This window comes from Littorina saxatilis, linkage group LG16, assembly GCF_037325665.1.
Source record: "Littorina saxatilis isolate snail1 linkage group LG16, US_GU_Lsax_2.0, whole genome shotgun sequence".
Classification (NCBI taxonomy): Eukaryota; Metazoa; Mollusca; class Gastropoda; order Littorinimorpha; family Littorinidae; genus Littorina; species Littorina saxatilis.
Window position 1 is genome coordinate 27,346,019 of NC_090260.1, and position 27,500 is coordinate 27,373,518.

Here is a 27,500-nt window from a genome sequence, read left to right on the forward strand (position 1 = left end):
CTTGATCAGCCGGGAAGGACAGCCTACGTTATCATGGGCTGTCCACCAGACACTGTCAATCAAAGTCTGCGGGACGTTTGTGAGAACGGACAAGGTAAGTTCACAGTGGACGAAACCGTGACGGACAGGGACACGAAAGTCACGTACAGAAACAAGTGTCACGGCGTTCGCTCCTTTCAACCCTGGCCTTTCGCCGTCTCCTGCGACCATTTCCAGTAGGGGAAGGGCCCCTAATATGGACCACTTTTTGTCTATTGCTGATAACTAGCTTGTTTTCTTGCGAAGAAGTTTCATTTTGTGGTTGGTAGTCCTTCTCTCTTAGGTTAACAGTTAGGCCTAATTAGAGTGAAATAGCTTTGATAGACCTTCAGCAAAAATTAAATACAGAAAAAAATCACAAGTGGTCCATATTAGGAGCCTTTCCCCTACCTCTACCGAGCCCGGTCCGAGGTGGAGTTTGTGCGCCTGATCCGAGGTATAACGTACGGCCGAGACGATGGCACGACCAGAGTGTGCAATGTGACCCACGAGCCTCCACCCGACGTCCACGTGGTCAACTGCACCCACGATAGTTTCTACCTCCACAGGAGTAACGACACTGTGCTGACGTCACCGCAACAATACAACTACTACATGACGGATGGCACCATCATCGCAGCCTGCAACGTCACGGGACTGTGGGTTGACTTTGACGCGGACGTGCGAGCGGGGTGTGAGGAGTTCACGGGACTGTGGGTTGACTTTGACGCGGACGTGCGGGCGGGGTGTGAGGAGTTCACGGGACTGTGGGTTGACTTTGACGCGGGCGTGCGGGCGGGGTGTGAGGAGTTCACGGGACTGTGGGTTGACTTTGACGCGGACGTGCGGGCGGGGTGTGAGGAGTTCACGGGGCTGTCCTTTCGCGTTTATTTGGAGAGTGGCTGGCAGATGTACACCAACCTGTTCTGCGCCATGTGCAATGGCTTCCAACTCGAGTGGCATTACAAGGTTCCTGGCTCATTCAACCCTGACCCCGAATACCCTCCTGCCCCTCTGATCTTTCTCCTGGGCCTGAAGGACAGCGGAGAGGACATCATCCACGCTGGACACAAGACCTGTGTTGGTGGTCAGTGGTTTGCCTTTGATGTAAGTTTTGTTGGAATATTAACGACAGGGACTTTAATTGATTGGACATCGTTATTCTATACTTAATAGTCCGATGGGTTATGGTTTGCATGCTGAGAAAGGTTTTTTGGTGGGTGTTGTTGTGGGTTCCTTTTCTTGTTGTTGATTAGCAGGTTACGGGTTGCTATCGATGCCAAGTTTCAGAAACTTTCTTTCTGTTGAATATATGTGTCAATTGCTTTCAACCGGCACGGTTGGCCTAGTGGTGGGAAGGCGTCCGCCCCGTGATCGGGAGGTCGTGGGTTCGAACCCCGGCCGGGTCATACCTAAGACTTTACTTGAAAATTGGCAATCTAGTGGCTGCTCCGCCTGGCGTCTGGCATTATGGGGTTAGTCGGCTAGGACTGGTTGGTCCGGTGTCAGAATAATGTGACTGGGTGAGACATGAAGCCTGTCACAGTGCTGCGACTTCTGTCTTGTGTGTGGCGCACGTTAAAATCATAGTGTCAAAGCAGCACCGCCCTGATATGGCCCTTCGTGGTCGGCTGGGCGTTAAGCAAACAAACAAGCAAACAAAAATTGCTTTCAAAACGCATTGGTGGCAGGCTGCCGATGCAAAATATCTTCTTCCTTCAAAATCTTTTCTCACAAAACATTAGTCGTCTGATGCGGGTGTCAATGTTATTTTAATTCAATCTTTTGACGATCTCTTCCCAGCTTTCATGGTACTTCAAACAAACCGTCTGCGCTAGAAAGATGGGACCAACACTACTAAAATGTAACAATCACAGTCTTATCTGTTATATATATTATAGCAAATTGTGTGTTTTAAAGGGACAGTGCAGGAGTCACAGCATTGAAGTAACGTTTTGTATTTGTGTCGCAGATTACGATAGCAACAGTCAAAAGCTTTACACAACTATCTCACAGATGATGACACATACTTGTACCTTTAGTATTGCCAGCCAAACAAAACTTTATGCGGTTTGTCAGTTCGCATCTCCCGAGAAAATGTAAATGCTATTTCCCGTGATAACGTTTTGGCCCGGGGCTCTAGGCTGTGTGCGGTATAAGAAAGAATGGAACCACGTGCCATACATTTTTTTAACAATTATTTTCTCACCTAATCAAACACACTGTCTTGACGGATGTTCTCAAGCGGTGAGTGTTTAAACGAAAGGGTGTTTGTACTGTGTGTAAAAGCCTGACAGTATCTGTGATGGTTTACGGGAGGCTTACTGCGGTGCCTTTAATGTTTGTCAAATTTCAAGGTCACAGCAGTGACCCATCTGGCTCAAAATTGTGAAAATTGTCAATTTCTTCCACGCGTTTTATCGTGCATGATGTCATCCACACGTGATGAAAATCTTGTTGATAAAGTCAAACGTCAAGGTTACAGCTGAAGCTACGATTTGTCTCTTTTTGTCGCAGATTACGATATAAACTGTAAAAGGCTTTACACAACTAGTGCACGGATGCCTACACATACCTTTAGTGTTGCCAGCCAAACGAGACTGTATGCGGGTTGTCAGTTAACACATCCCGCCAAAATGTAATTAACATATTCGGTGAACACGTTCTGAGCCTGAAGGCTGTGTGCAGTATGCCAAATGGACCCACATACCATCTGTTACAATTTTCTTACGCAATCAAACACAATGCCTTGACGTAAAGTACCCCCCAAAATTGAAATGATTATACCTCTCGCCGAGACTAATAGACTAGCGTGTAAGTTTATGACGTAAGTATACTCTACCAACCTGAACAACAACACTACGGACAATAAAGACCAACAAGCACAACCCCCCCCCTCCCCCAATCACACACACACAAACGAACGTACACACCCATGCCCCCACCAAAAAAACACACAAGCACACACACACACACACACACACACCCACACACACACAAACATTAACCCACACATAAACACTTGCATACGCATTGGAAAGCACACACGCTCGCAAACACATCCAACACGCACACACACTAACTCTGCCAACACACACACACACACACACACACACACACACACACACACACACACACACACACACACACACACACACACTTTGTCCTACATTGTTATTAGGTTGCTGTCCAGAGGCGCGCGCGAACACACACAAATACACAGACACAAACACACACGCGCGCACACACACACACACACACAGTCTTTACTTCAGTTGGCGTGACACTGAATTTCGCAGTAATGTCGCATGCGGTCATTGTTAAACTGAGAATAGAGAAGACGAGATACAGTTGGTTTAAGGCCAAATGAAAATATATGTTGGTATATATACCGACGCTATGTTTTCCCTCCGACCCTAAAACTTTTTTTTCATTTCTAAAAAACCCATAACTTTTGGCACATTCTGCGAACCATACCGAGACTAAGGGAAGTAACCTCCTTTACAATCGACTAAATTGAAGGAAAACGAGTCGCGTAAGGCGAAATTACTACATTTAGTCAAGGTGTGGAACTCACAGAATGAAATTGAACGTAGTCCGCGCTAGTGCAAAGGGCAGTGAAAGTGACGAGCCTGTTTGGCGCGGTAGCGGTTGCGCTGTGCTTCATAGCACGCTTTACTGTACCTCTCTTCGTTTTAACTTTCTGAGCGTGTTTTTAATCCAAACATATCATATCTATATGTTTTTGGAATCAGGAACCAACAAGGAATAAGATGAAAGTGTTTTTAAATTGATTTCGAAAATTTAATTTTGATCATAATTTTAATTTTTTTTAATTTTCAGAGCTTGTTTTTAATCTAAATATATCATATTTATATGTTTTTGCAATCAGAAAATGATGAAAAATAAGATGAACGTAATTTTGGATCGTTTTATAAAAAAATAATTTTAATTACAATTTTCAGATTTTTAATGACCAAAGTCATTAATCAATTTTTAAGCCACCAACCTGAAATGCAATAGCGAAGTCTGGCCTTGGTCGAAGATTGCTTGGCCAAAATTTCAATCAATTTGATTGAAAAATGAGGGTGTGACAGTGCCGCCTCAACTTTTACAAAAAGCCGGATATGACGTCATCAAAGACACTTATCGAAAAAATGAAAAAATGTCTGAGGATATCTTACCCAGGAACTCTCATGTAAAATTTCATAAAGATCGGTACAGTAGTTTACTCTGAATCGCTGTACACACACACACGCACAGACACACACACACACACACACACACACACACACACACACACACACACACACACACACACACACACACACACACACACACACACACACAGAGAAACACATATACACACATACACCATGACCCTCGTCTCGATTCCCCCTCTATGTTAAAACATTTAGTCAAAACTTGACTAAATGTAAACAAGTCGCGTAAGGCGAAAATACAATATTTAGTCAAGTAGCTGTCGAACTCACAGAATGAAACTGAACGCAGCAAGACCGTATACTCGTAGCATCGTCACTCCACCGCCCGTGGCAAAGGCAGTGCCCGTGGAATTGACAAGAAGAGCGGGGTATTCGTTGCGCTAAGAAGGATAGCACGCTTTTCTGTACCTCTCTTCGTTTTAACTTTCTGAGCGTGTTTTTAATCCAAACATATCATATCTATATATTTTTGGAATCAGGAACCGACAAGGAATACGATGAAAGTGTTTTTAAATTGATTTCGAAAAAAAAAATTTGATAATAATTTTTATATATTTAATTTTCAGAGCTTGTTTTTAATCCAAATATAACATATTGATATGTTTTTGGAATCAGCAAATGATGGAGAATAAGATAAACGTAAATTTGGATCGTTTTATAAATTTTTAATTTTTTTTACAATTTTCAGATTTTTAATGACCAAAGTCATTAATTAATTTTTAAGCCACCAAGCTGAAATGCAATACCGAACCCCGGGCTTCGTCGAAGAGTACTTGACCAAAATTTCAACCAATTTGGTTGAAAAATGAGGGCGTGATAGTGCCGCCTCAACTTTCACGAAAAGCCGGATATGACGTCATCAAAGACATTTATCAAAAAAATGAAAAAAACGTTCGGGGATTTCATACCCAGGAACTCTCATGTCAAATTTCATAAAGATCGGTCCAGTAGTTTAGTCTGAATCGCTCTACACACACACACACACAGACACACACACAGACACACACACGCACACACGCACATACACCACGACCCTCGTTTCGATTCCCCCTCGATGTTAAAATATTTAGTCAAAACTTGACTAAATATAAAAAAGAAGAAAAAAAAAAAAAGTTTAAAAAGCCGACCTACCGACCCTATTTGTTTGGTCACGTTACCCTAAACCAACATATATTTTTATTTGGCCTAAACTGTTTTATTCGGATAATTGCAAATAACAATGCCGCATACAATCAATGAAATAACTGGAGCACAACCAGCTCTTATCAACGTGCTCTTAAAAACAATATGATATTTGATTTGGCGGACGAAAAAAACGTATGTCAAAAGGATAAGGGAATATTTGTACAAGGGGAAAATGAGGATGAAGAAAACAAAAAGTAACCAAAATACACAAATAAAAGCAACAAAAGCAAAAGCAGCATAAAATAAACAACAAACAATTTGACACACTCACACTCACACACACACACACACACACACACACATACACACACACAGACACACACACACACAGACACACACACAGACACACACACACTCACACACACACACACACACACTCACACACACACACACACACACACACAGACACACACACACACACACAGACACACACACACACACACAGACACACACAGACACACACAGACACACACAGACACACACACACACACACGTCGTCCACATATAGAGATTCATTCTGAATCGGAACAATGCACACAAAAAGATACCTCATTAAATCAATATAAAAGTACACACGAAGAATTCAGAATTACCCAAACCGTTTACTTAAATACAATGAACCTATACAACTGGTCAAAAATTAATCTATTTTCGCTGACTGCATGACTTGTCTATATTGCCACACAGAAAATCACCTAAGGTAAGAAAATCATAATCACAGAGTGTTGACAGACTATCGTGTCGTGACTGGCAGTGCAGCGAACATTGAAACAAGTTTTGTTCCGCACTTTCAAAATAAAAACCATTGTGTTATTGTATTTGTCAGACTTGATTGTACCAAGTCTCTACACATGTTGTAATGCGCTTAGAGCCAAATATTTTTGTTTTTTGTAAGGGATAGGCGCAATATAAATACACTTTATTATTATTATTATTATTATTATTATTATTATTATTATTATTATTATTATTATTATTATTATTATTTAAGTTATTGAGACATCCCAGTGCACTAAGGGATTTATAGAGCAAATCGAGAAAATGCATTATTGAACGAAGCGCATAGCGCTGAGTTCAATAATTATTTTCGAGATTTGCTCTATAAATCCCTTAGTGCACTGGGATTGTTTCAATAACGATATTGTCAGTACCGCCAGAGAAAAAAGAAGATTAAAAACGCACATTTTGCAACGCGCATTTGGATAGGCGTAACTGTGTGGTCAGGTTTGTGTCACTGGATCTACTTTTGGGTAGGCTGTCTCAAGTGTGTCGTGCTTTCGTCACACGCAAACTCTTGTTTTAATTTCTGTTGGTAAATTCCAGTGAAGTGTTAAGCTAAAAATTGATGACCTTTCACAGAGACCTCATTTAAACTCGGAGAAAGGACTGTACTCTTAATTATTTGCGATTCGAAACCTTCATCGAGCTTCGACAGATTGACTGTGCAGAGTGTTGCCCCTTGAATTGACTCCGGCCAAGGCCACGGTTAGCTGAGAGTGAGACTCGGATTTTCAAAGTAAATGTGGTATGTTTCTTCTGTTGTATCTTCACTCATCGGGGAGACTGGTACTATTATATATGAACCGTAAGAATGCTGTGAGCCCTACACGTAGTATGTCCCCATCGTTTGCTTGTTCACATTTGCCCAACATGTTAATTTGCTGCGAGGTTTATGTCGTCTGCTAGGGCGGCTAGGGCAAGCGAACCACGGCACTGCACTGCAGTCTCATTTCAAAAACAACAATTGCTCGTCTGCACGCATAAGGCAGGCTGGTAATAAGTTTTATACATGGTAAGAACGTTCTTAAAGGCCAACATCCAAAAGAATTTTTCTCCTGGAGCGACCTAAACTTGAACCCGTCGCTATTCTTGCATGTCTGTTTACTTCGTGCTGCACGCAAAAATCGAGCGACTTCCTTGCCGCGTGGATTGACGAAGCTATTTTATTCTCGTGACTGAAAACACTGCAGTGCGTGCAGTTTTTGACGAGCCGCAGGAGCGGCGACTCATATGGTCTCGGCTCGAAAGCTGTCTGTGGAGGCTGCGTGCTATAATTAGCTGACCTGCTGCGCGAGCAGTCACTGCAGAGTTTTGAGATAACTTTGTAACACGTTTTATTTTATACTCCTCAAGAATACAACCTTGGGCAACGTGCCACGTAAAACTACACGCAACAAGGATTCAGTAGGAACCAAACATGCCTTGGTCAGAAGTAGAATGTAAATGAATCTTTATAAAGAAGTAGGCTACTTCAAACGACAGCCACAGCCACGGTTGGGTTCACGGCATCAAACCGATGCGACTCTCCGTCATATCATACACGTAATCTATCAAATAGATGACTAATAAACATGTAAACTACATGTATACGTCTATCGTCGGACATAAGAAAGGAGAGCTTCCCCCGGGCCTGTGCATGTGTTGTTCGTTGTGCGTGTGTAAATGTACACAACAAACTGACGACAAAACTGAGACAGACCTCTTTCGCTTCAGTCTTGCAGAATTTAAAGACGAATACAGGTAAATCGTGCATTATACTAACTGTTTGGTAAAAGTATCAAACGTTTCTTTTTATAAATAAGTGGCAGGCTTACAGGAATACAAAGAGGCGCAAGTTGAAAGTAATGGATATATCTCTGGAAGATGCCATCAGTCCAAGTTGTCAAATGAAATCAAAGATGACAGAAACAGAAGTTTTCCATACAAATGTTGGTGTTTCAAAGGAAGTTGGCATTCTTTCAGATAATGATATAGACGAGGTGGCTGTTTGTTATGAAGTTTCAACAAGCCAACATTCAAATGATTTTACTTCATCTACAGATTTTTTAAATTCAGGACTTTATAACTTCATTATGAACTTGGAATCATAGAGAGACCGTCTTTCCATTGTCATTCATGCCATAGATTTTTGTTTCAGAATCAATGTTTCACATGGCGTTCACAAGAGAGCATGCGAAGTTTCCGACAGTCTTTAGGATTTGTAAAAAAGGCCGTGTTTTGCTGTACATGCAAAAACTACCTGTCAAAAGGGAAAGTGCCTAACAGATTGCAACAACATTCCTATTTTAAGCTCAGCCACACGCCAACATGGAAGTTCAATGGTACTTTCAAACTTTTTCTTCTCTTCGTCGTATTTGATTTCTTTCTATTTCATAAGTCGAGTGCATATGATTTCGGCTCGTGTTCATCGTGAGATGGACTTAGTTTCTTGTATTCTGTGGGTTCGACAGATTAACTAAATGTTGTAATTTCGCCTTACGCGACTTGTTCTCTCTCTGTTGGCAGCGTGTAATGCAGCTGGTTAGAAATTAGAGTATTATTTTGCAAAGTGTGTACCAAAAGTTTGTCATGAGCTTCTTTAGGTTTGGGGTGTGGGTTGGTTTGATATTTCCTCCTTGCAGATCAAATCTGTATTCATTTTTGATGTTGTGTCTTATTTTGTGAAAGGAAACATGCAGACTGACTGAACGCATATATATATAATTATGTAACTCATAAACACATGGGTGTAGTTATGTTCAAGAACACACACACACACACACACACACTCACACACACACACATACACACACACACACACACACACACACACACACACACACACACACACACACACACACACACACACACAACTGTGTAGATGTATCGTACACCTGATATATTAAATTAGTTCACGAAGAAATCGTTTTATTTCTGTGTCATTCAACATCTATCAGACAAATTGAAACTGGTACAAATATTCAATAATGTTGCAATGTGGAAATGGACATGATATCGCAAAAGATAGACAACGGCAAGATCATTCAAGTATGTACATGCTTGTTGATGTCTACTTAGGCGATGCTCAGAACACTAGTTAGATCTTCCGAGATTAAAAAATGACGATGATCTGTAAACAAACCAGGACAAGGAAAGAAAGACAAAACGTATTTGAAAACAAATCATACTATACAGATTGACAAACTGAAACTTCGAACTCTGTTGATATTTCACGGGAGATGAGGTATGGTGCAAACGTATATAATTATACTGACTACATTTTGTTACGTACTCATCAACAACAACAAAAACCGATATAACCAAAGGCACACACACACACACACACACACACACACACACACACACACACTTTGCTGGTTTGCTGATCAATGTCACAGGAAACGAATGAACAACAGAAAGCGTGATGAATTCCTGGCCAGAAATCAGTCACAAAGACCTGAAAGTCTGCTGAATGGAACTGGTAAATGTACACATTTGAACTGCTGTCAAAATTACTATGTAATACGATATTCGGGTTTTAAAATTGGTAGCAAATTACAACCAATAATGATGTTTTTTGCTTCGGCATTGAAGCAATGTTCACTATTTACTAACAAAATAATTACGAAATAAACACAAAACCAAATCAGTGAGGCAGAGGGGACAAAAAGCCGAGCGGGTGTGTGTGTGTGCGTGTGTGTGTGTGTGCTAGTGTGTGCCTGTGTGTGTGTGAGTGTGTGTGCCAGTGTGTGTATGTGTGTGTGTGTGTGTGTGTGTGTGTGCGCGTGTGTGTAGAGCGATTGAGACCAAACTACTGGACCGATCTGTCGAACCCACAGAATAAAACTGCACGCACTGCAGTGTTTTCAGTCACGAGAATAAAACAGCTTCGTCAATCCACGCGGCAAGGAAGTCGCGCAATTTTTGCGTGCAACACGAAGTAAACAGACATGCAAGAAGACCGACGGGTTCAAGTTTAGGTCGCTCCAGGAGAAAAATTCTTTTGGATGTTGGCCTTTAACCCAACACGTTTCGATTCCGATTGTTGTTGCCTTGAAATAATAATTCGGAAACCATTCATTTACTGAACTGATGCAGTCGTATTTCAGTGTAATCTAGTCTGCTACGTATATATTCCAAATGCTGATCTAGTTCAGTGGTACGTTCTCGGAATAACACTTGTGTTTTCTGTTAGCTGCTGGGAATTGTATACTAACTCATCATTTGGTAATGTGGATAATAAGCTACGGCATAATTATGAGAAGATTCTTCTCAAGTCGAAACTGAAAAATAAACACAGCGGGTTCTATTTTTAGATAGTGGCAACTGTGGCACAGGCACATGCAATCTGTCAGAAAAAAACCCACTTCTGCTTTAATTGAGAAGCAGGAATTTATAGTATTTTGGTATTGTGGAGAATATAAGCTACATGTCATTCATTAATTCTGAGGATAAGAGCACAGTCTCGCTTAGGCAAAGGGCGGAAGAATACGCTCTGTGGAAAAGTTAGCGCACTCCAAGAGTGCGCTAACAGTTTTAGCGCATCGCCATTAGCCAATCAACTGGTTCACATCAGTCATGTGACACCAGTACTTACTGACAATTATTATTATTATTATTATTATTATTACATGTGCATGAGAAATCAAGTCAAGTGGCTCTTAAATCAATCTCCATTTAGGTTACTAATCCTTAACCTCAGTTTGCAATGAATAATTTCCAAATTACGATCAGAGGAGACGAGATACAGTTATATTATTTAATTGTGTGAGTAGTGAAGTCTTCTTTCATTACATACCAGAAACATCTAACAGTGTGCTGTTAACATTACAGTTACTACAAGCGAAATACTCATTCTCAATGTTGGTGTGACACTGAATTTCGCACACAGATTTGGAGTGTTCACAGGATCAGAATAAGAATGGTGACGACATTGACATAATGGCCAGAAAGCACAGGCTGTCTCCCGGCATCGATAACCACTGTAATTGTCATTAGACAATCTGTATGTTACAAAGCGTGGCAAAACCTGTCACAGAAATGTGTTCAGTTCAGAGTTTTCACAGGACCAGAATAAGAATGGTGACGACATTGACATAATGGCCAGAAAGCACAGCCTGTCTCCCGGCATCGCTAACCACTGCTTAGAATCATTAGACAATCTGTATGTTACAAAGTGTTCCAAACCTGTCACAGTTTTTATGTTTCGAGTGTTCACATGACAAGAATGACAATGGTGACCACATTGACACACACCACCACCAGGAACATGGTCAGAAAGCACAGCCTGTCCCTCCTTCCGATGGGGGCAGACTGCACCCACCCCCCTCCCCGCTCCTCCTCCTCCTCGGGGCACGCAGACGGCCTGCGGTCGGACTCCTTGCGCTGGCTGTCGTCTGCCACATCTTGTCCTACAGCATCCGTGGCGGTTACCTCCCCTCTGTCGTCCCTGTTATGGCCGCGCTGGGTGTGATAAGACAGGACTTTGTTACAACCGTGTGCAAGACACTGACAATATTATTTTCCGGGTTTTAGATGCAATACATTCAAAATGATGAATACAATTTGCTATCTATCTGTTTCTGTCTGTCTGTCTGTCTGTCTCTCTTTGTGTCTTTCTCTCTTTGTCTGTCCCTCTGTCTCTCTTTGTATGTCTGTCTGTCTCTGTCTGTGTCTGTCTCGCTCTGTTTCGCTCTGTCTCGCTCTGTCTCTCTCTAATACACACACACACACACACACACACGGCACACACACACACACACACACACACACACACACACACACACTCATACCCCCCCCCCCCCCCCCCCCACAAAAGCCATTTAAGATAAGTCCAAAATATTGCAATTAAACCTTAAGAGGAGGAGACCCTTGAAAATGATGTTTGAGATCACCCGCCTTGGCAGAAGGATGAAAGAGATCGATATAAAGTCGTCGTAGCTTTCTGTAGTTGGTATCGTTGTTGTTGGCAGCTTCGGTGGGCTTGCCGTTGTGTTCACCGTCTTGGTGTGGGTGGTGGTGGTGGTGGTGGCGGAAGTCATTGATGGTGGTGGGCAGTCGTGAGATGCAGAGAGCGACGACGTTGACGATGACGGCGGTGAAGCTGAGGATGATCTGGAGGCTGGCGTATAGTACTGAAACACACACAATTATCTTGACCTTTAGAGGTGCATCTTTAAAGGCATATGTACTCGATGACTATACACGCTAATTGCTTTACCAACAGCTGGAGACATGCTAAATTAAGTTCCCTGCAAAATATTGTGGTCTAGGACCCCTTCAATGTTGAGATATGTTAATTTTCATTTTGATCTGGATCGTCCTATTTATAGATTTGGCAACACATGTAACGTTGATGCAAGGGAGCTAACACCGCGGCTTTGTTGACATCCTCACTTTTTCAGAGGCGAGAACAAGCTGTAATGCATGTATTATGGTCAGCGCATGGTGACATATCGTCATTATATGGTCTTATGGTGCGTTTGACATCGATTATGGGCAAACTACACTTTGTAAACACGGGAGCGCGTACATATGTCTTTAAGATAAGTTCAACACATTGCAGTTAAACTTTAAAGGGATGAGACCCTTGATCACGATGATCTTCTCTGCCTTGGCTGAAGAAGCTTCTAGTCTAGTGTATGATGATCTGAAGGCTGGCGTACAGCACTGAAACACATAGGTTAATCTTGACCTTTAAGTGATGCATCTGTTAGATGAGTTCAAAACCCTTGATTGAGACGATAATTAGATTTTCTGCCTTTGCTGCAGAGGCTTCTAGTCTAGCTGAGGAGGATCTGAAGGCTGGCGTACAGCACTGGAACACACGGTTTTCGCGACCTTAAACAGGGTATCTTTAAAATGAGTTCAAAATCTTGCAGTTAAACCTTAAAGGGCTGAGACCCTTGATCAAGATGATTGAGATCTTCTGCCTTGGCTGAAGAAGCTTCTAGTCTAGCTGAAGATGATCTTAAGGCTGGCGCATAGCACTGAAACTTTAGCAGTGTATCTTGTTCCAGAAGCTCCCCATAACCCCCCCCCCCCCCCCCCGGATCGCCGGATCGCTTCCCCCGAGTGATAGCCGACAACCCGTTTTGCCTGAGTGTCACAAAGATGTGAGTAGCATATTTGTGAGGTGAAACCACGTCGTGTTTTTAACCTCCCTAAATGTTGTACAGGCGAGGGTAGCTGACCGGACTGGCGTTATTCACGTGTTTCGGGTGTTGCACGTAAAACTGGCTTAGCTTGATGTGAGTTGTGTTTGAGACATGTAGCTGGTCTGGGGTAAATAACGACACAGCGTGTGAGATTTCCAACCGGGAAGGTTGTTCAGCGTGTGTCAGACTTGTTCTGGGAACAAGTACTCTTTCAAGAGACGGGTCTCTTAAGGTAAATGATTTACTATGTTGTATATTATTGATGTTGGAATACATAGCTGGAGCGTAAAGGTTAGTGTGTATAAAGTGCACCCAATCTTAGTGTGAAGCGTTGAGAGAATTCTTGATGTAATTGTTTCACGGTTTTTCATGGGGAATTTCTTGAACATAATTGCTACGCATTTATGTTATGTTTAAGACGGTCATGCTTTGTATGGGGAGTGTTATTCATTGATTAAGTGTTAGTTTGGATATTGAGTCTGTACGGAATGTGAACGTGGAATGAACGAGAATGTATGAGTGGTACATGAACGTTTGGAAGAAGAGATGGTTTTAGAGAATGTTGTATTAAGACTTGGTTAAATTCTTTAGGAGTTTCCATGAGGGTTTTCCATGGCGTATAAGGGAGGGACCTTACACGAGAGAAGCGCTAGACGACGGTGGAAGCAAGGGACCACCTAGGCGCAGATGACTAGACGAGTGGAGTCTTCATCGAGACCAGTCGTAGCTGACGACGGTTGTTTCCGCTACGGGCGGAAGGGTTTCTCGGGGAGAAACCTGGAAGGTGTGTGTGGGCATCTTCCATGAGATGTGTGTTGGCATCTTCAGTGAAAGGTGCGTGTTGGCATCTTCAGTGAGAGGTGTGTGTGGCATCTTCAGCGAAAGGTGTGTGTTAGCATCTCTGTGTGTTGGCATCTGATTTCATTATTCTACGAGGATTCAGCGAGACAAGTAAGTGAACTGGCGACATGCAGTGAGCCGTGAGACGAACTCGTGAGTGTCTGTTGGTACCTTCTTGTGTGCGCTAATCTATATTTGAGAAAGAATTGTTATAATATGTATTTACATGCCTTGAGTGAAAGCTGGAAGATTGTGCGAACTGTGTGTTGAAAAGTTGTTCGTATTGATGTATTTAAAGTGAAGAAGTATGTTGTTTTGGTTGAGGAAATAATGAGCCTGCATCCTCCCAAGTTCTGTTTTTGAAGTGTTTGGTGTGAAAGGGTAGAGACAGTGCAAAAGGGCAGAACACGCATAATAAATTCACATGCAAACCACTTCGTGACAGTGGTGACCCCGATTTAGCCCTAAATAGGTTTTTGTTTCTAAGGATAGATTTTTGTTGTAGTTGCTTCCCTTCCCTTTCGAGAAATTGAGAAATTGAGAAATTGAGAAAGAAGTGCCTTAGGGTAGCTAATTATACATACCTTGATACTTTGCGTGTTGTAGTGTTTGTTTATGTGTATGTTATTGGACACCCCCTCTCCAGCTCTAGGGGTCTACGTAGTTGTATAGTTCTTACGTAGAGAGGGCCTTAGTTTCTGTTTGCTTCCTGTTCTGTATATTTATTATCTATCTTTCTACCTAAATTCTAGCTCCCTTTCCTATAAGTTTTTTTTAAAACTATTTTTCTTAGATTCTATCTTGGATTGATTGTTGTGTGTAATTGTTGTCGTTGAGGTGCAGGCTTATTTTAAATAAAATAGTATAGGGTGTGCCATATGTGTATAAATTCTGAAATTGTGTATTTTTTTGTTTGGACTCTGATTTTTTTTTTAGTTGTGTGGCTTGAAAAGTGTTTTGTTTATTATTGTTATTGTTTTGTATGTAGGGTGATTATCTCCCTTATACTACTGTTTGATATTTAGTTGTTGGTTTGGAGAAAGTTTTTTTGTTTATTTTTTTTTGTAAATTTAATTTTTTTTTGGTTAGTAGTAATTTGTAAACATTTGTACTTAGACAAAATTTTGGGTAAATTTTTTTTTGTTTGTTTGTTGGGGTTGTGAACATTTAAATTTTGTTTTGTTTGCTCTGGCGATTGATTTTCCTTAAAGGATCTGACGCTGGTTAGTGGTGTGTGGAATTGAATTTTTCATGTGAAGTGTGTTATTTGGGTTTGAGAAACTTTGACATTTCTAGTTAATTGTTTGTTATTTTGTTGTTGTTGTTGATGTTCTAAAGTTGTTAGTTTAAGTTTGACATTGATTGACAAGTGTTTGAAGCTGCTATTGATTGTTTAATCTGATATTTTCTAAATTATAATTTTTTTTTGGACTCTATTAAGTTTATTGTTTAATTTTGAGACTGGTTGTGTAAATAGTTAAGTAGTAAACAATTTAAGGATTGTTTTTAAAAAGGCACAAGATTTCTTTTAGTTTAGTATTTTATGATACTCTTTTGTGTGTGTTTAGTATTGCGAGAAACTGGTGTATGATACAACGTTTTGATACTTAAAACAATTTTGTGAACTTGTGTTACTTGATCCATTGTATTACTTTGAGATTACTTTGATAGTTTGACATTGTAAAGATGGCAGAGACTAGTGATACTGGTGGTAACACATATGCTGATTATTTGGTATTGGGAGAGAAGCATGGGTTAAAGGCAGAAGCTTTGTTTAAGTTTGCCCAGGATCAGGTGGATAGAGAAGAGAGAAGTCAGGAAAGGGAAGCAAAGAAAGTAGCAGCTGAGGCTGAAGCAAAGAAAGTAGCAGCTGAGGCTGAAGCAAAGAAAGTAGCAGCTGAAGCTGAGGTTGAGGCAAAGAAGATAGAAGCTGAGGTTGAAGCAAAGAAAGTTGAGGCTGAGACAAAAAGATTAGAAACAGAGGCTGAGACAAAGAGACAAGAAACAGAAGTAAAGAAATTACAAATTGAGGCAAATAGGGAATTAGATGCAAAGAGGCTAGAAGCAGATACTGAAGCGAGGAGAATGGATTTGGAGTTTAAGAAAGCAGAAGCGCAGCAAAGTACAGGTGGAAATGCAGGGGGAAGATCAGGTCCCAGCATTAGGCCCCAGTACCCAAAACTCCCCATGTTCAAGGAAGATAAAGATGACATTGACAGTTTCTTGTTCAGATTTGAAACGCATGCAAAGGCGAACAAATGGAATGATTCAGAGTGGGCCACTTATTTATCAGCTTATCTGGAGGGTGGAGCTTTGTCTTTGTTTCATTCATTGTTTTCAACGGGTACTTTGTCGTATGAAGACTTGAAGAAAGAGTTGTTGAAGAAGTTTCAGTGCACTCGAGAGGGATTTCGTGAGAAATTTCGTAGTACGAAGCCAGAGGCTGATGAAAGTTTTGGCACATACGTAACAAGGATGACGCATTTGTTCAACCGTTGGTTGAGGTTGTCGGATATAGAAACCTCATATGAAGCTTTGTTTGATTTTGTGTTGTGTGAACAGATTCTTACCAGTGTATGCACTGATTTGGCAGTCTTTTTGAAAGAACGTGATTGTAAAAATTCAAAAGACATGATTGCTAGCGCAGAAATGTACAAATCGGCCCATCCAAATAAATGTTTGGCCAGAAAGAGTCAAGTAACTCCTTTGGGAACTGGAAACGTAGCGTTCAATCAGAATCGTGGATCGGGTCAGTCTTACAATCGTGGTCAAGGTGATAGTGGCAGAAGACAAGATGGTATGAGCAGAAATACCAGGTTTCAAGGCAGAGGAGATGATCGTAGGCCGGGTAGAAGAGGATGGCAGCAAGGAAGTACTAGAGGTACAGGTAATGAACAGCAAAATCAGGACACATGTTACAGATGTGGGCAGTTTGGCCATTACGCTAGAGAATGTATTCGGGTAGCATATTCAGCGAAGTCGGTAGCGGATTGTCAGGACGCTGGAGTGTTGGTTAGCTCGGCGGCATTCGGGTCGTTGCCATTAGCGGAAGGTCTCGTTAATGGGAAGCAAGTTTCAGTACTGAGAGACACAGGAGCTAATGTAGCTGGGGTAAGGAAGTCGTTGGTCTTACCAAGCCAGTACATAAAGGGAGAGGTCCAAAAAGTGAAGGGTTTTAGTGGACGGATTGATTTGTATCCATTGGCGGAAGTGGTTGTCGATACCCCATATTTTCAGGGAAAGTTGAAATGTTGTGTGCTCACAGACCCAGTCGCTGACCTAGTGATAGGTAATCTTCAGGGTGTGGTACCCAGAGTAGATTTATTCCTTGGGAATACGCAGGGTGTTGGATTGTGTGCTGATGTAAGTCACAAGAAAATCACTGAAGAGGTGGTACTTGAGAAGGTCGTGTGTGGTACGAGTAGGGCAAAAGCCAAAAAGAAACTGCAGGATTTCCCGGTGCCATTGAAAAATGTGGTTACTCCTGATTTGAGGGTTAACGAGGAGGATCTGAAAAGTTTGCTGAGAGAAGATGAGACATTGGAAGAGGTGTTGAGTGTGTCACGAGAGGATGAGAAGTATGCAGTTTGTGCAGAGAAAGTTGTTGATGTTGAGGAAGTAAGTGGTGGTTATCGCGAAAGCATTACACTGAGGTCTGACTGGGGCAGTCATGATGTTTTCCCAAGTAAATGTGGAGAGGCAAATGTTGCAGTGTTACCTCTGACTGAGAGGAAAACGTTGCCGTTACCTACAGTGCCTAAGGGGAAGGAAGAGACAAGCGGAGATAATGTTGTTGATCCTGGTTTGACAGATAGTCATAAGGATGATATGGCACAGGTGTTTGGAAAGATGGTAGACATTTTCAAAACATGTGATGCGGTGGTGTCCTTAAAGGCCAACATCCGCGGGAATTTTTCTCCTGGAGCGACCTAAACTTGAACCCGTCGCTATTCTTGCATGTCTGTTTACTTCGTGTTGCACGCAAAAATTGAGCGACTTCCTTGCCGCGTGGATTGACGAAGCTGTTTTATACTCGTGACTGAAAACACTGCAGTGCGTGCAGTTTTATTCTGTGGGTTCGACAGATTGACTAAATGTTGTAATTTCGCTTTCACGAATCAGGAACCGACAAGGAATAAGATGAAAGTGTTTTTAAATTGATTTCGACAATTTAATTTTGATAATAATTTTTATATTTTTAATTTTCAGAGCTTGTTTTTAATCCAAATATAACATATGTATATGTTTTTGGAATCAGAAAATGATGGAAAATAAGATGAACGTAAATTTGAATCGTTTTATAAAAAAATTTTTTAACAATTTTCAGATTTTTAATGACCAAAGTCATTACTTAATTTTTAAGCCACCAAGCTGAAATGCAATAGCAAAGTCCGGGCTTCCTCGAAGATTACTTGACCAAAATTTCAACCAATTTGGTTGAAAAATGAGAGCGTGACAGTGCCGCCTCAACTTTCACGAAAAGCCGGATATGACGTCATCAAAGACATTTCTCCAAAAAAAGAAAAAAAAGAACGTTTGGGGATATCAATCCCAGGAACTCTCATGTCAAATTTCATAAAGATCGGTCCAGTAGTTTAGTCTGAATCGCTCTACACACACACACAGACACACAGACACACAGACACACGCACATACACCAGGACCCTCGTTTCGATTCCCCCTCGATGTTAAAATATTTAGTCAAAACTTGACTAAATATAAAAACGCTGGCGCTGGACCCGAGTACTCTTCAGACTGGCTCGCTCCCCCAGTATGAAAGTTTTTGTCTTGTGCACGTGGATTAAAAAAAAAATTAAAAAAAAAATATTTATTTATTTTACACAATTAAAAAAATTATTAGAGTAAAATAAAACATTAAAACGTTCATAATAAACAATAGTAAACAAGAATTTAAAAAAAAAACATAGACCACACATGCCGGGAATCGAACCCGGATCATTTTGGCCATAGGCGGACGTGCTACGACAACTTTACTAGAGTTGTGCGCCTTGAATCACTGTGTCCCTGTCGCTCTCTCGTGCTCTCTGTCTCTCTTTCAGTCTCACCGAGACAAAACACTGCATTGTAGTTTCTTTGCCGAGACCAAATCCCCACCCGCTGCTGCGCTGGCTTGCTTGCAAATCGTCTCGCATGCGATACGCATGCTTTTCTCGTGATCGGCGGTTCTTTTTGGCGAACTGCCTCGGGTTCAAGTTTAGGTCGCTCCAGGAGAAAAATTCCTGTGGATGTTGGCCTTTAACGGCAAGAATTAGCATTCGAGGTTCATCCAATAGCATGAGACAGGAATACGTTGACAGACATTTTGTCCAGGTCATTCGTAGATCAGAGCATACCACAGGTTTATGGGATGTGTGGAAAAAGAAGGTTGTGTTGATCAAAAGAAAACTCAAGAATTTTCTTTTGTCCCCGGGAAGGGGGATGTCACAAAGATGTGAGTAGCATATTTGTGAGGTGAAACCACGTCGTGTTTTTAACCTCCCTAAATGTTGTACAGGCGAGGGTAGCTGACCGGACTGGCGTTATTCACGTGTTTCGGGTGTTGCACGTAAAACTGGCTTAGCTTGATGTGAGTTGTGTTTGAGACATGTAGCTGGTCTGGGGTAAATAACGACACAGCGTGTGAGATTTCCAACCGGGAAGGTTGTTCAGCGTGTGTCAGACTTGTTCTGGGAACAAGTACTCTTTCAAGAGACGGGTCTCTTAAGGTAAATGATTTACTATGTTGTATATTATTGATGTTGGAATACATAGCTGGAGCGTAAAGGTTAGTGTGTATAAAGTGCACCCAATCTTAGTGTGAAGCGTTGAGAGAATTCTTGATGTAATTGTTTCACGGTTTTTCATGGGGAATTTCTTGAACATAATTGCTACGCATTTATGTTATGTTTAAGACGGTCATGCTTTGTATGGGGAGTGTTATTCATTGATTAAGTGTTAGTTTGGATATTGAGTCTGTACGGAATGTGAACGTGGAATGAACGAGAATGTATGAGTGGTACATGAACGTTTGGAAGAAGAGATGGTTTTAGAGAATGTTGTATTAAGACTTGGTTAAATTCTTTAGGAGTTTCCATGAGGGTTTTCCATGGCGTATAAGGGAGGGACCTTACACGAGAGAAGCGCTAGACGACGGTGGAAGCAAGGGACCACCTAGGCGCAGATGACTAGACGAGTGGAGTCTTCATCGAGACCAGTCGTAGCTGACGACGGTTGTTTCCGCTACGGGCGGAAGGGTTTCTCGGGGAGAAACCTGGAAGGTGTGTGTGGGCATCTTCCATGAGATGTGTGTTGGCATCTTCAGTGAAAGGTGCGTGTTGGCATCTTCAGTGAGAGGTGTGTGTGGCATCTTCAGCGAAAGGTGTGTGTTAGCATCTCTGTGTGTTGGCATCTGATTTCATTATTCTACGACGATTCAGCGGGACAAGTAAGTGAACTGGCGACATGCAGTGAGCCGTGATACGAACTCGTGAGTGTCTGTTGGTACCTTCTTGTGTGCGCTAATCTATATTTGAGAAAGAATTGTTATAATATGTATTTACATGCCTTGAGTGAAAGCTGGAAGATTGTGCGAACTGTGTGTTGAAAAGTTGTCGTATTGATGTATTTAAAGTGAGGAAGTATGTTGTTTTGGTTGAGGAAATAATGAGCCTGCATCCTCCCAAGTTCTGTTTTTGAAGTGTTTGGTGTGAAAGGGTAGAGACAGTGCAAAAGGGCAGAACACGCATAATAAATTCACATGCAAACCACTTCGTGACACTGAGGTCACGTGAGTTTCGCTTGAGGTCAAGGTCACGGCAGCGTGGGAAGTGACAAGCGTGCTAATTAAGCGATCGCTGCAGGCCATCAAGTGAATCGTGGCTCCGATGTGCAGAATTTCGAAAGAAAAAGACAACGTAACGATTTTACACATCGGCGTCAGTTATTCCCTGCGATCGTGGTTTTAACTGATCCACCACGTATTTCCTGTTTGTTCGAGTTAAGCGGGGCGCACCTCCTCCACAACGCTTGCAAATCCTGAGAGAGTTATTTCCGAAAATCGTCTATTTTGCTCACTTTTGGAGCTCATTCCGTTAATTGATGTCAATGGAGTCATTCTTTGCATTGACAAAAGTGACTTGGTTCTTTCATACATAGCCCAAATCAATAAAGGTTTCTGAGCGTTGAATTTACAAGGCTAAGTTCAAATTACCACATATGAATAGCAGGATGAGTGCCTGGAGCATTTTATTTTGCTGAATTCCCACTAAATGCAATTAAAAGATGTTTTTGTTAATTACTCGCATATGCAAATTGATAATGAAGTCTTAAAGTTGACGTTGATGGCTCCAGTCGTTATGTGAATGAATGTGACTGTGAGCAAATTTAGATCGATGGGTGAAGACATGTACGTGTGAATGTATACAAACTAAACGCGGGCAAAGCACACACACACACACACACACACACACACACACACACACACACACACACACACGAACTTAGAGAGGAGATAAGGGACCACTCATGAAGGTGTCCAACCTTTTAAAACACTATACCTAAAGGGACTGGGTGGCCGAGTGGTAACGCACTTGCGCTCGGAAGCGAGAGGTTGCGTGTTGAGGCCTGGGTCAGGCCGCAATTTTCTTCCCCCTTTCCTAACCTAGGTGGTGGGTTCAAGTGCTAGTCTTTCGGATGAGACGAAAAACCGAGGTCCCTTCGTGTACACTACATTGGGGTGTGCACGTTAAAGATCCCACGATTGACAAAAGGGTCTTTCCTGGCAAAATTGTATAGGCATAGATAAAAATGTCCATCAAATACCCGTGGGACTTGGAATAAAGTAAAAAAATTCCATCTCACACGGCATTAAGTCTCAGGAAACATGAATACACGCATGCAGGAAAAAAAAAATATGGGTAGCGCCGTATGTATGGCAGCTCGCTTTCCCCGGGGAGAAAGCAGCCCGAATTTCCATGAGGGTAACCTCACTGGACTGTAAATCTTATCCAATCCAATCCAATCCAATCCAATCCAATGTATCTGAACGAAAAAGAAAATTTACCGACAAACGAAGAGAACATAAACGTACACAAACAAGAAATTCCTCCGAGGTAGGAAAAACACCCCCGTCCTTACCATTCTCACTGCCACCAACTGAGAAGGTTATTTCCCTTTGACCATTAATATGTCCCTCTATAAGTCCTTGTAGAATCTTAATCCACCAATAACTCCCTAACCGTGTGTTTGACTGGTCCCAATTTTTGTAAGGACCGTCTCAGGAATGTATAGCACCTGTTCACCAAGTTTGGTGACGATCGGTCCGTTCATTCTTGAGATCTATATGCGAACACAAACAAACAAACACACAAACACATCGACCGAATCCTATACACACCCCTATACCGGGGGTGTAAAAAAGGAAACAACTGTTGTTAATTGCGCAGGACTTGTAAACCTCTCACCAAAGACTGACACGGTGTCCGACACACGGGGCATGGAGTCCGACAGAGTTCCCATGAACACGATGTTGGTCAGCAGAACTGTCACCGACAGAGTTATCTTCTCTCCGCTGTCCGCCGGAACCAGCAGTGCCAGGGGAGACAACAGCGAGAAGGCGGCAAGGGGCACAACTGTACTCAGCAGGTAAAAGCTGTAGCGACGTTGCAGCACCACGATGAAGCTTCCTTGCGTGACCTTCACTGTTCCAAGAAAAAAAATCGTTTAGTCAAAGCAGAATTGTTTAAAAGAGTTAAGTCCTGACATGTTTTCGGTTGAAATATTTAAATCAAAGCCCAATTGAAATCTTTAAAACATACATTTCTTCCCTTGCAAACGATCATATCATCTATTCTAAACTTGGCCAAATATTATTGCGACACATTTCAAGCCCAAATTAAAGCATTAATCCCCGTGTCGTTTCATTAAAACTTTATATGCCAGTTACGGCTGTTCACTGAACCTTCCGGATCATCTTTTGAATTAAATATTTCTTGTACAAGGATCACGTGACCGCCGCTCAAGTAAGGGTACCCTCAAAATTGACCAGGCAAAAACGGAAGAGCCGAATAAAAAATCGACAAAAAAATCACAATTGCCAAAACTTTGCAACTTTGACATACGAGAAGAAAGTCAAACCAATTATCTACCCTTGCGTATTTCGCGTGCTATGCTATTCCTACTGATGCAGGTGTCGATCGCAATTTTTGTCATTTTTGTAGGAATATCATAATAAAAAAAAAGGCTGCACTTTAGCAATGACTTGGTGGATTGCTTTGAAATTTGTAGAATATTTTACCAACATACTAGATGTTATGTCAGATTATAGCATGTAAGCAACGAACCAGGACAGTTGAATGAAAGCGATGTTATGTCAGATTATAGCATGCATGCAACGAACCAGGACTGTAGAAATAAAGCGATGCTATGTCAGATTATAGCATGCATGTAACGCACCAGGACTGTAGAAATAAAGCGATGTTATGTCAGATTACGGCATGCATGCAACGCACCAGGACAGTAAAATGAAAGCGATGTTATGTCAGCTTACGGCATGCATGCAACGAACCAGGACTGTAGAAATAAAGCGATGTTATGTCAGCTTACGGCATGCATGCAACGAACCAGGACTGTAGACATAAAGCGATGTTATGTCAGATTACGGCATGCATGCAACGAACCAGGACTGTAGAAATAAAGCGATGTTATGTCAGCTTACGGCATGCATGCAACGAACCGGGACTGTAGAAATAAAGCGATGTTATGTCAGATTACGGCATGCATGCAACGCACCAGGACAGTAAAATGAAAGCGATGTTATGTCAGCTTACGGCATGCATGCAACGAACCAGGACTGTAGAAATAAAGCGATGTTATGTCAGCTTACGGCATGCATGCAACGAACCGGGCCTGTAGAAATAAAGCGATGTTATGTCAGCTTACGGCATGCATGCAACAAACCAGGACTGTAGAATGAAAGCGATGTTATGTCAGCTTACGGCATGCACGCAACAAACCAGGACTGTAGAACGAAAGCGATGTTATGTCGGCTTACGGCAGGATGCATGCAACGAACCAGGACTGTAGCTGACGTCCAGTGTGGTCTGCTCAGTGCGCGTGTCGGTCAGCAGGAACTCGCCGTTGGTCACCACGGTGTCCATGTGCAGCGTGTCGTAGGTGACTGACATGTACTGACCGGTCATCATCCAGGACACCACCCGTAACCCGCACACCTGGCTGTCAAACGGGTACCTGGGACATACATTGGAGGATAAGGATAAGGGATCAGTCATCATCCAGGACACCACCCGTAACCCGCACACCTGGCTGTCAAACGGGTACCTGGGGCATACATTGGAGGATAAGGATAAGGGATCAGTCATCATCATTATTTTTATATAGAGAGAGAAATGTGGACGTGTGGGTTGGTAGGTGGGTATCAAGCAGATAATTAGTTGAAATAAACCAGCAGCTTCTTCTTCTTCGTTCATGGACTGAAACTCCCACGTTCACTCATGTTTTTGTATGAGTGGGTTTTTACGTGTATGACCGTTTTTACCCCGCAATTCAGGCAGCCACACGCCGATTTCAGGGGAAGCATGCTGGGCATTTTCGTGTTTCTATAACCCACCGAACTCTGACATGGATTACAGGATCTTTTCCGTGCGCACATGGTCTTGTGCTTGCGTGTACACACGAAGGGGGATAAGGCACTAGCTGGTCTGCACATAAGTTGACCTGGGATATCGGAAAAATCTCTACCCTTAATCCACCAGGCGGCAGCGGCCGGGATTCGAGCTCACGACCTTCCGATTAGGAGGCCGATGTCTTACCACTACGCCACTGCGCCCGTCCCGCGGCATTGAAATAAAACCTGCAATGATTGATAAAAGGAATAGCATTTTGCAAAGCCCATTCACACAACAAAACTGTAAAGTAAAGTGACTGCAGATGTGTTAAAATGCTGTGATAGAAGTTAAGGCCAGTTGTGAGTGACCTTCCTCCATTCAAGAATTTTTATTTTTTTTGTCCGGTCATTTTCAAGAAACATGAAAGAATAGAATGTGCGACAGCGCTTGGATGTTACTTCAAGGTGCCTTTCAACCATTAAAAAATAAAGTAATTTCGTTCCCTCCAAACAAATAACGTCCTCTCGGGTCTAATTGATCCTAGTATGCGACATTCTGTGGTTATTCGAAGCATTAGAAAACTCCAATACGACTGGCTTACTTGAAAATGTCTACATTGCATCCGGTTTCCCGCAGGAAGTCAGGCTGCCACGTGACCGTCCCATCATACCTCAGGTGCGCCTGCGTTCTGTCCGTCCCAAAGAAATTCAGGCTGCGTACGCTGCAAGCAGATACCCAGAAACCAATTACGATTAAACAATTGCCCATACTGGCATTACAAACAGGCTATAACTGAAACGCAAACTCGGAAAACACAAACAGTTCGATATGAGCGAAAATGGAGAGTCCCTAAGTGGTCGAAGGAAGATAGTGGGGGCTATGCTTGGATTAGTGAGGGTGAGGGTGAGATTCCTAAGTCGTGTTTAAAACTGCTCACTGCTTACTGGTCCTGTAACCCACCAGGGTCGCAGGGGCACTGCAATGACGAGTGATGCACTAGCTGTCTCCGTGTATGGCGTAATGTATTGCGAAGTCAGTGTATTTCTGTGGCATTTGCCTTTTTATTATGCGTCTTGTTTATTCAAACCACCAGGATTTTTATTTTATCAATTAATGAAATCAGACATGAAAATAAGAATCACTCTTCTCCGATGGTACACTAGCTATTTACCGAGATGCCGTCGTGATAGATGACCAGATAAAGTCAACATTAGTTTACTGGTCCCCAAAGGAAACGCTAAATTGCTGTTGCGAGAAAGACACTGACACTGACACTGACAAATGCTTTATTTGTGAGTCCACCAGCCCGTACACAGAGGGCCCCAAAGGGGGGGGGTATCATCACGATCACGGGAAGGGAAATGTTAGCTTTCACGATCACAGTTACCTTGATTTTTGTTTTCACGATCACAAACACCTTGACGAATAGAGGATCATAGAGTGATACAGCTGTGAAAAATGTACGTTGAAAATAAAATGCTTTGCAATAATGCCCATCACGATCACGAAAACAAATGACGATCACGATCACGAGACTTCAGATTTTTTTGTCATCACGGATCACGGGCAAAGTCCCATCACGATCACAGAAATGGAAATTTCGGCAATCACGGTCACAGAAAGGTCAAAAAACGCCAATCACGATCACGATTTTAAACCCTTTGGGGCCCTCTACACAAGCATTGGTGTGTGTGTGTGTGTGGACGGCTTTAAAACCTGAATAGGTGCTGTATCTGTCACTGCTGTCAATCTTGCCGCGCCATTCATCCTTAAAACGAGTCATCATTTTCTGTTTCAACGCGGCAAGGATTGCAGCTTCGTTCGGGGCTCCTCCGCTAGTCTATGCCTCCTCAAATCCGTGTAAATGCAGACATATTTTAATACCGTTTTTGGCTCACGTAAGTGTAGCCTATGCGATCGTAACTTTGTCTGTCTGTGCGTGCGTGCGTATGTGCGTGCGTGCGTGCGTGTGTATGTCTGTGGTAGAAACTCTAACATTTGAAGACGTCACATTACATTGACGTCACATTATGACGTAAGAGGGTTAGACGTCACGCGAAGGAAGTACTGAAAGTCTCGGTCATTATTATTTTGAGCGGGCCGAGACTAGTTGGCAGTCGTGTCCCTGTAAGTAGGCTACATGCAGACAGACAGATCTAGATCTAGTGTCTCGCTTTCTTGCACAGTTTCACCTATGCTCTTTCTCTGTGTGTGTGTGTGTGTGTGTGTGTGTGTGTGTGTGTGTGTGTGTGTGTGTGTGTGTGTGTGTGTGTGTGTGTGTGTTACTGTTTGTCGATTTCTTACGTGAGCCTTGAAGGCTTCGCCTCTTGTTTCTCTTTGATTGGTTCAGGCGCATCAATACTATTGATGTTTTTCATCATCACATAGGCCTGCTTTGGAAATCCTGACATAGGCATCTTTAATAACTTAAACCAATATCGAAAACAAGAAAATGTAGTCAATGTACAGGGGGTATCTTCCTGTTTCACCACAGGTCATATGGTTGGGGGTGCTATTACTTACACCCAACAGTCTTTTGCATTCATGAAGAAAGGTGCGCTGATTCAATATTTTTAGGTATTTTCAGTCTCTATACCTCTGAGGCGTACAATAACATTGGCTTAATTTGGGTGTCAAAAAGCTGGAAAAATAAAGAAGTATCAAAACTCCCAAGCGACCACATTGTATTCATG

General features: G+C 42.2%; 1 protein-coding gene across 1 annotated transcript in view; it reads right to left on the reverse strand.

Moving 5' to 3' along the window:
• Window positions 1-9,106: 9,106 nt before the first annotated feature.
• The window catches only part of LOC138950709 (acetylcholine receptor subunit alpha-like), a 29,411-nt gene continuing 11,017 nt past the window's right edge, over window positions 9,107-27,500 (reverse strand). Inside the window, exons 5-9 of the mRNA XM_070322428.1 lie at window positions 25,409-25,528; window positions 24,255-24,430; window positions 22,645-22,881; window positions 12,039-12,319; window positions 9,107-11,648 (exon numbers count right to left, since the gene is read on the reverse strand). Of these exons, the coding sequence (XP_070178529.1) occupies window positions 11,400-11,648; window positions 12,039-12,319; window positions 22,645-22,881; window positions 24,255-24,430; window positions 25,409-25,528 (1,063 nt within the window). The 3' untranslated portion in view covers window positions 9,107-11,399. The remainder of the gene's footprint in view (window positions 11,649-12,038; window positions 12,320-22,644; window positions 22,882-24,254; window positions 24,431-25,408; window positions 25,529-27,500) is intronic.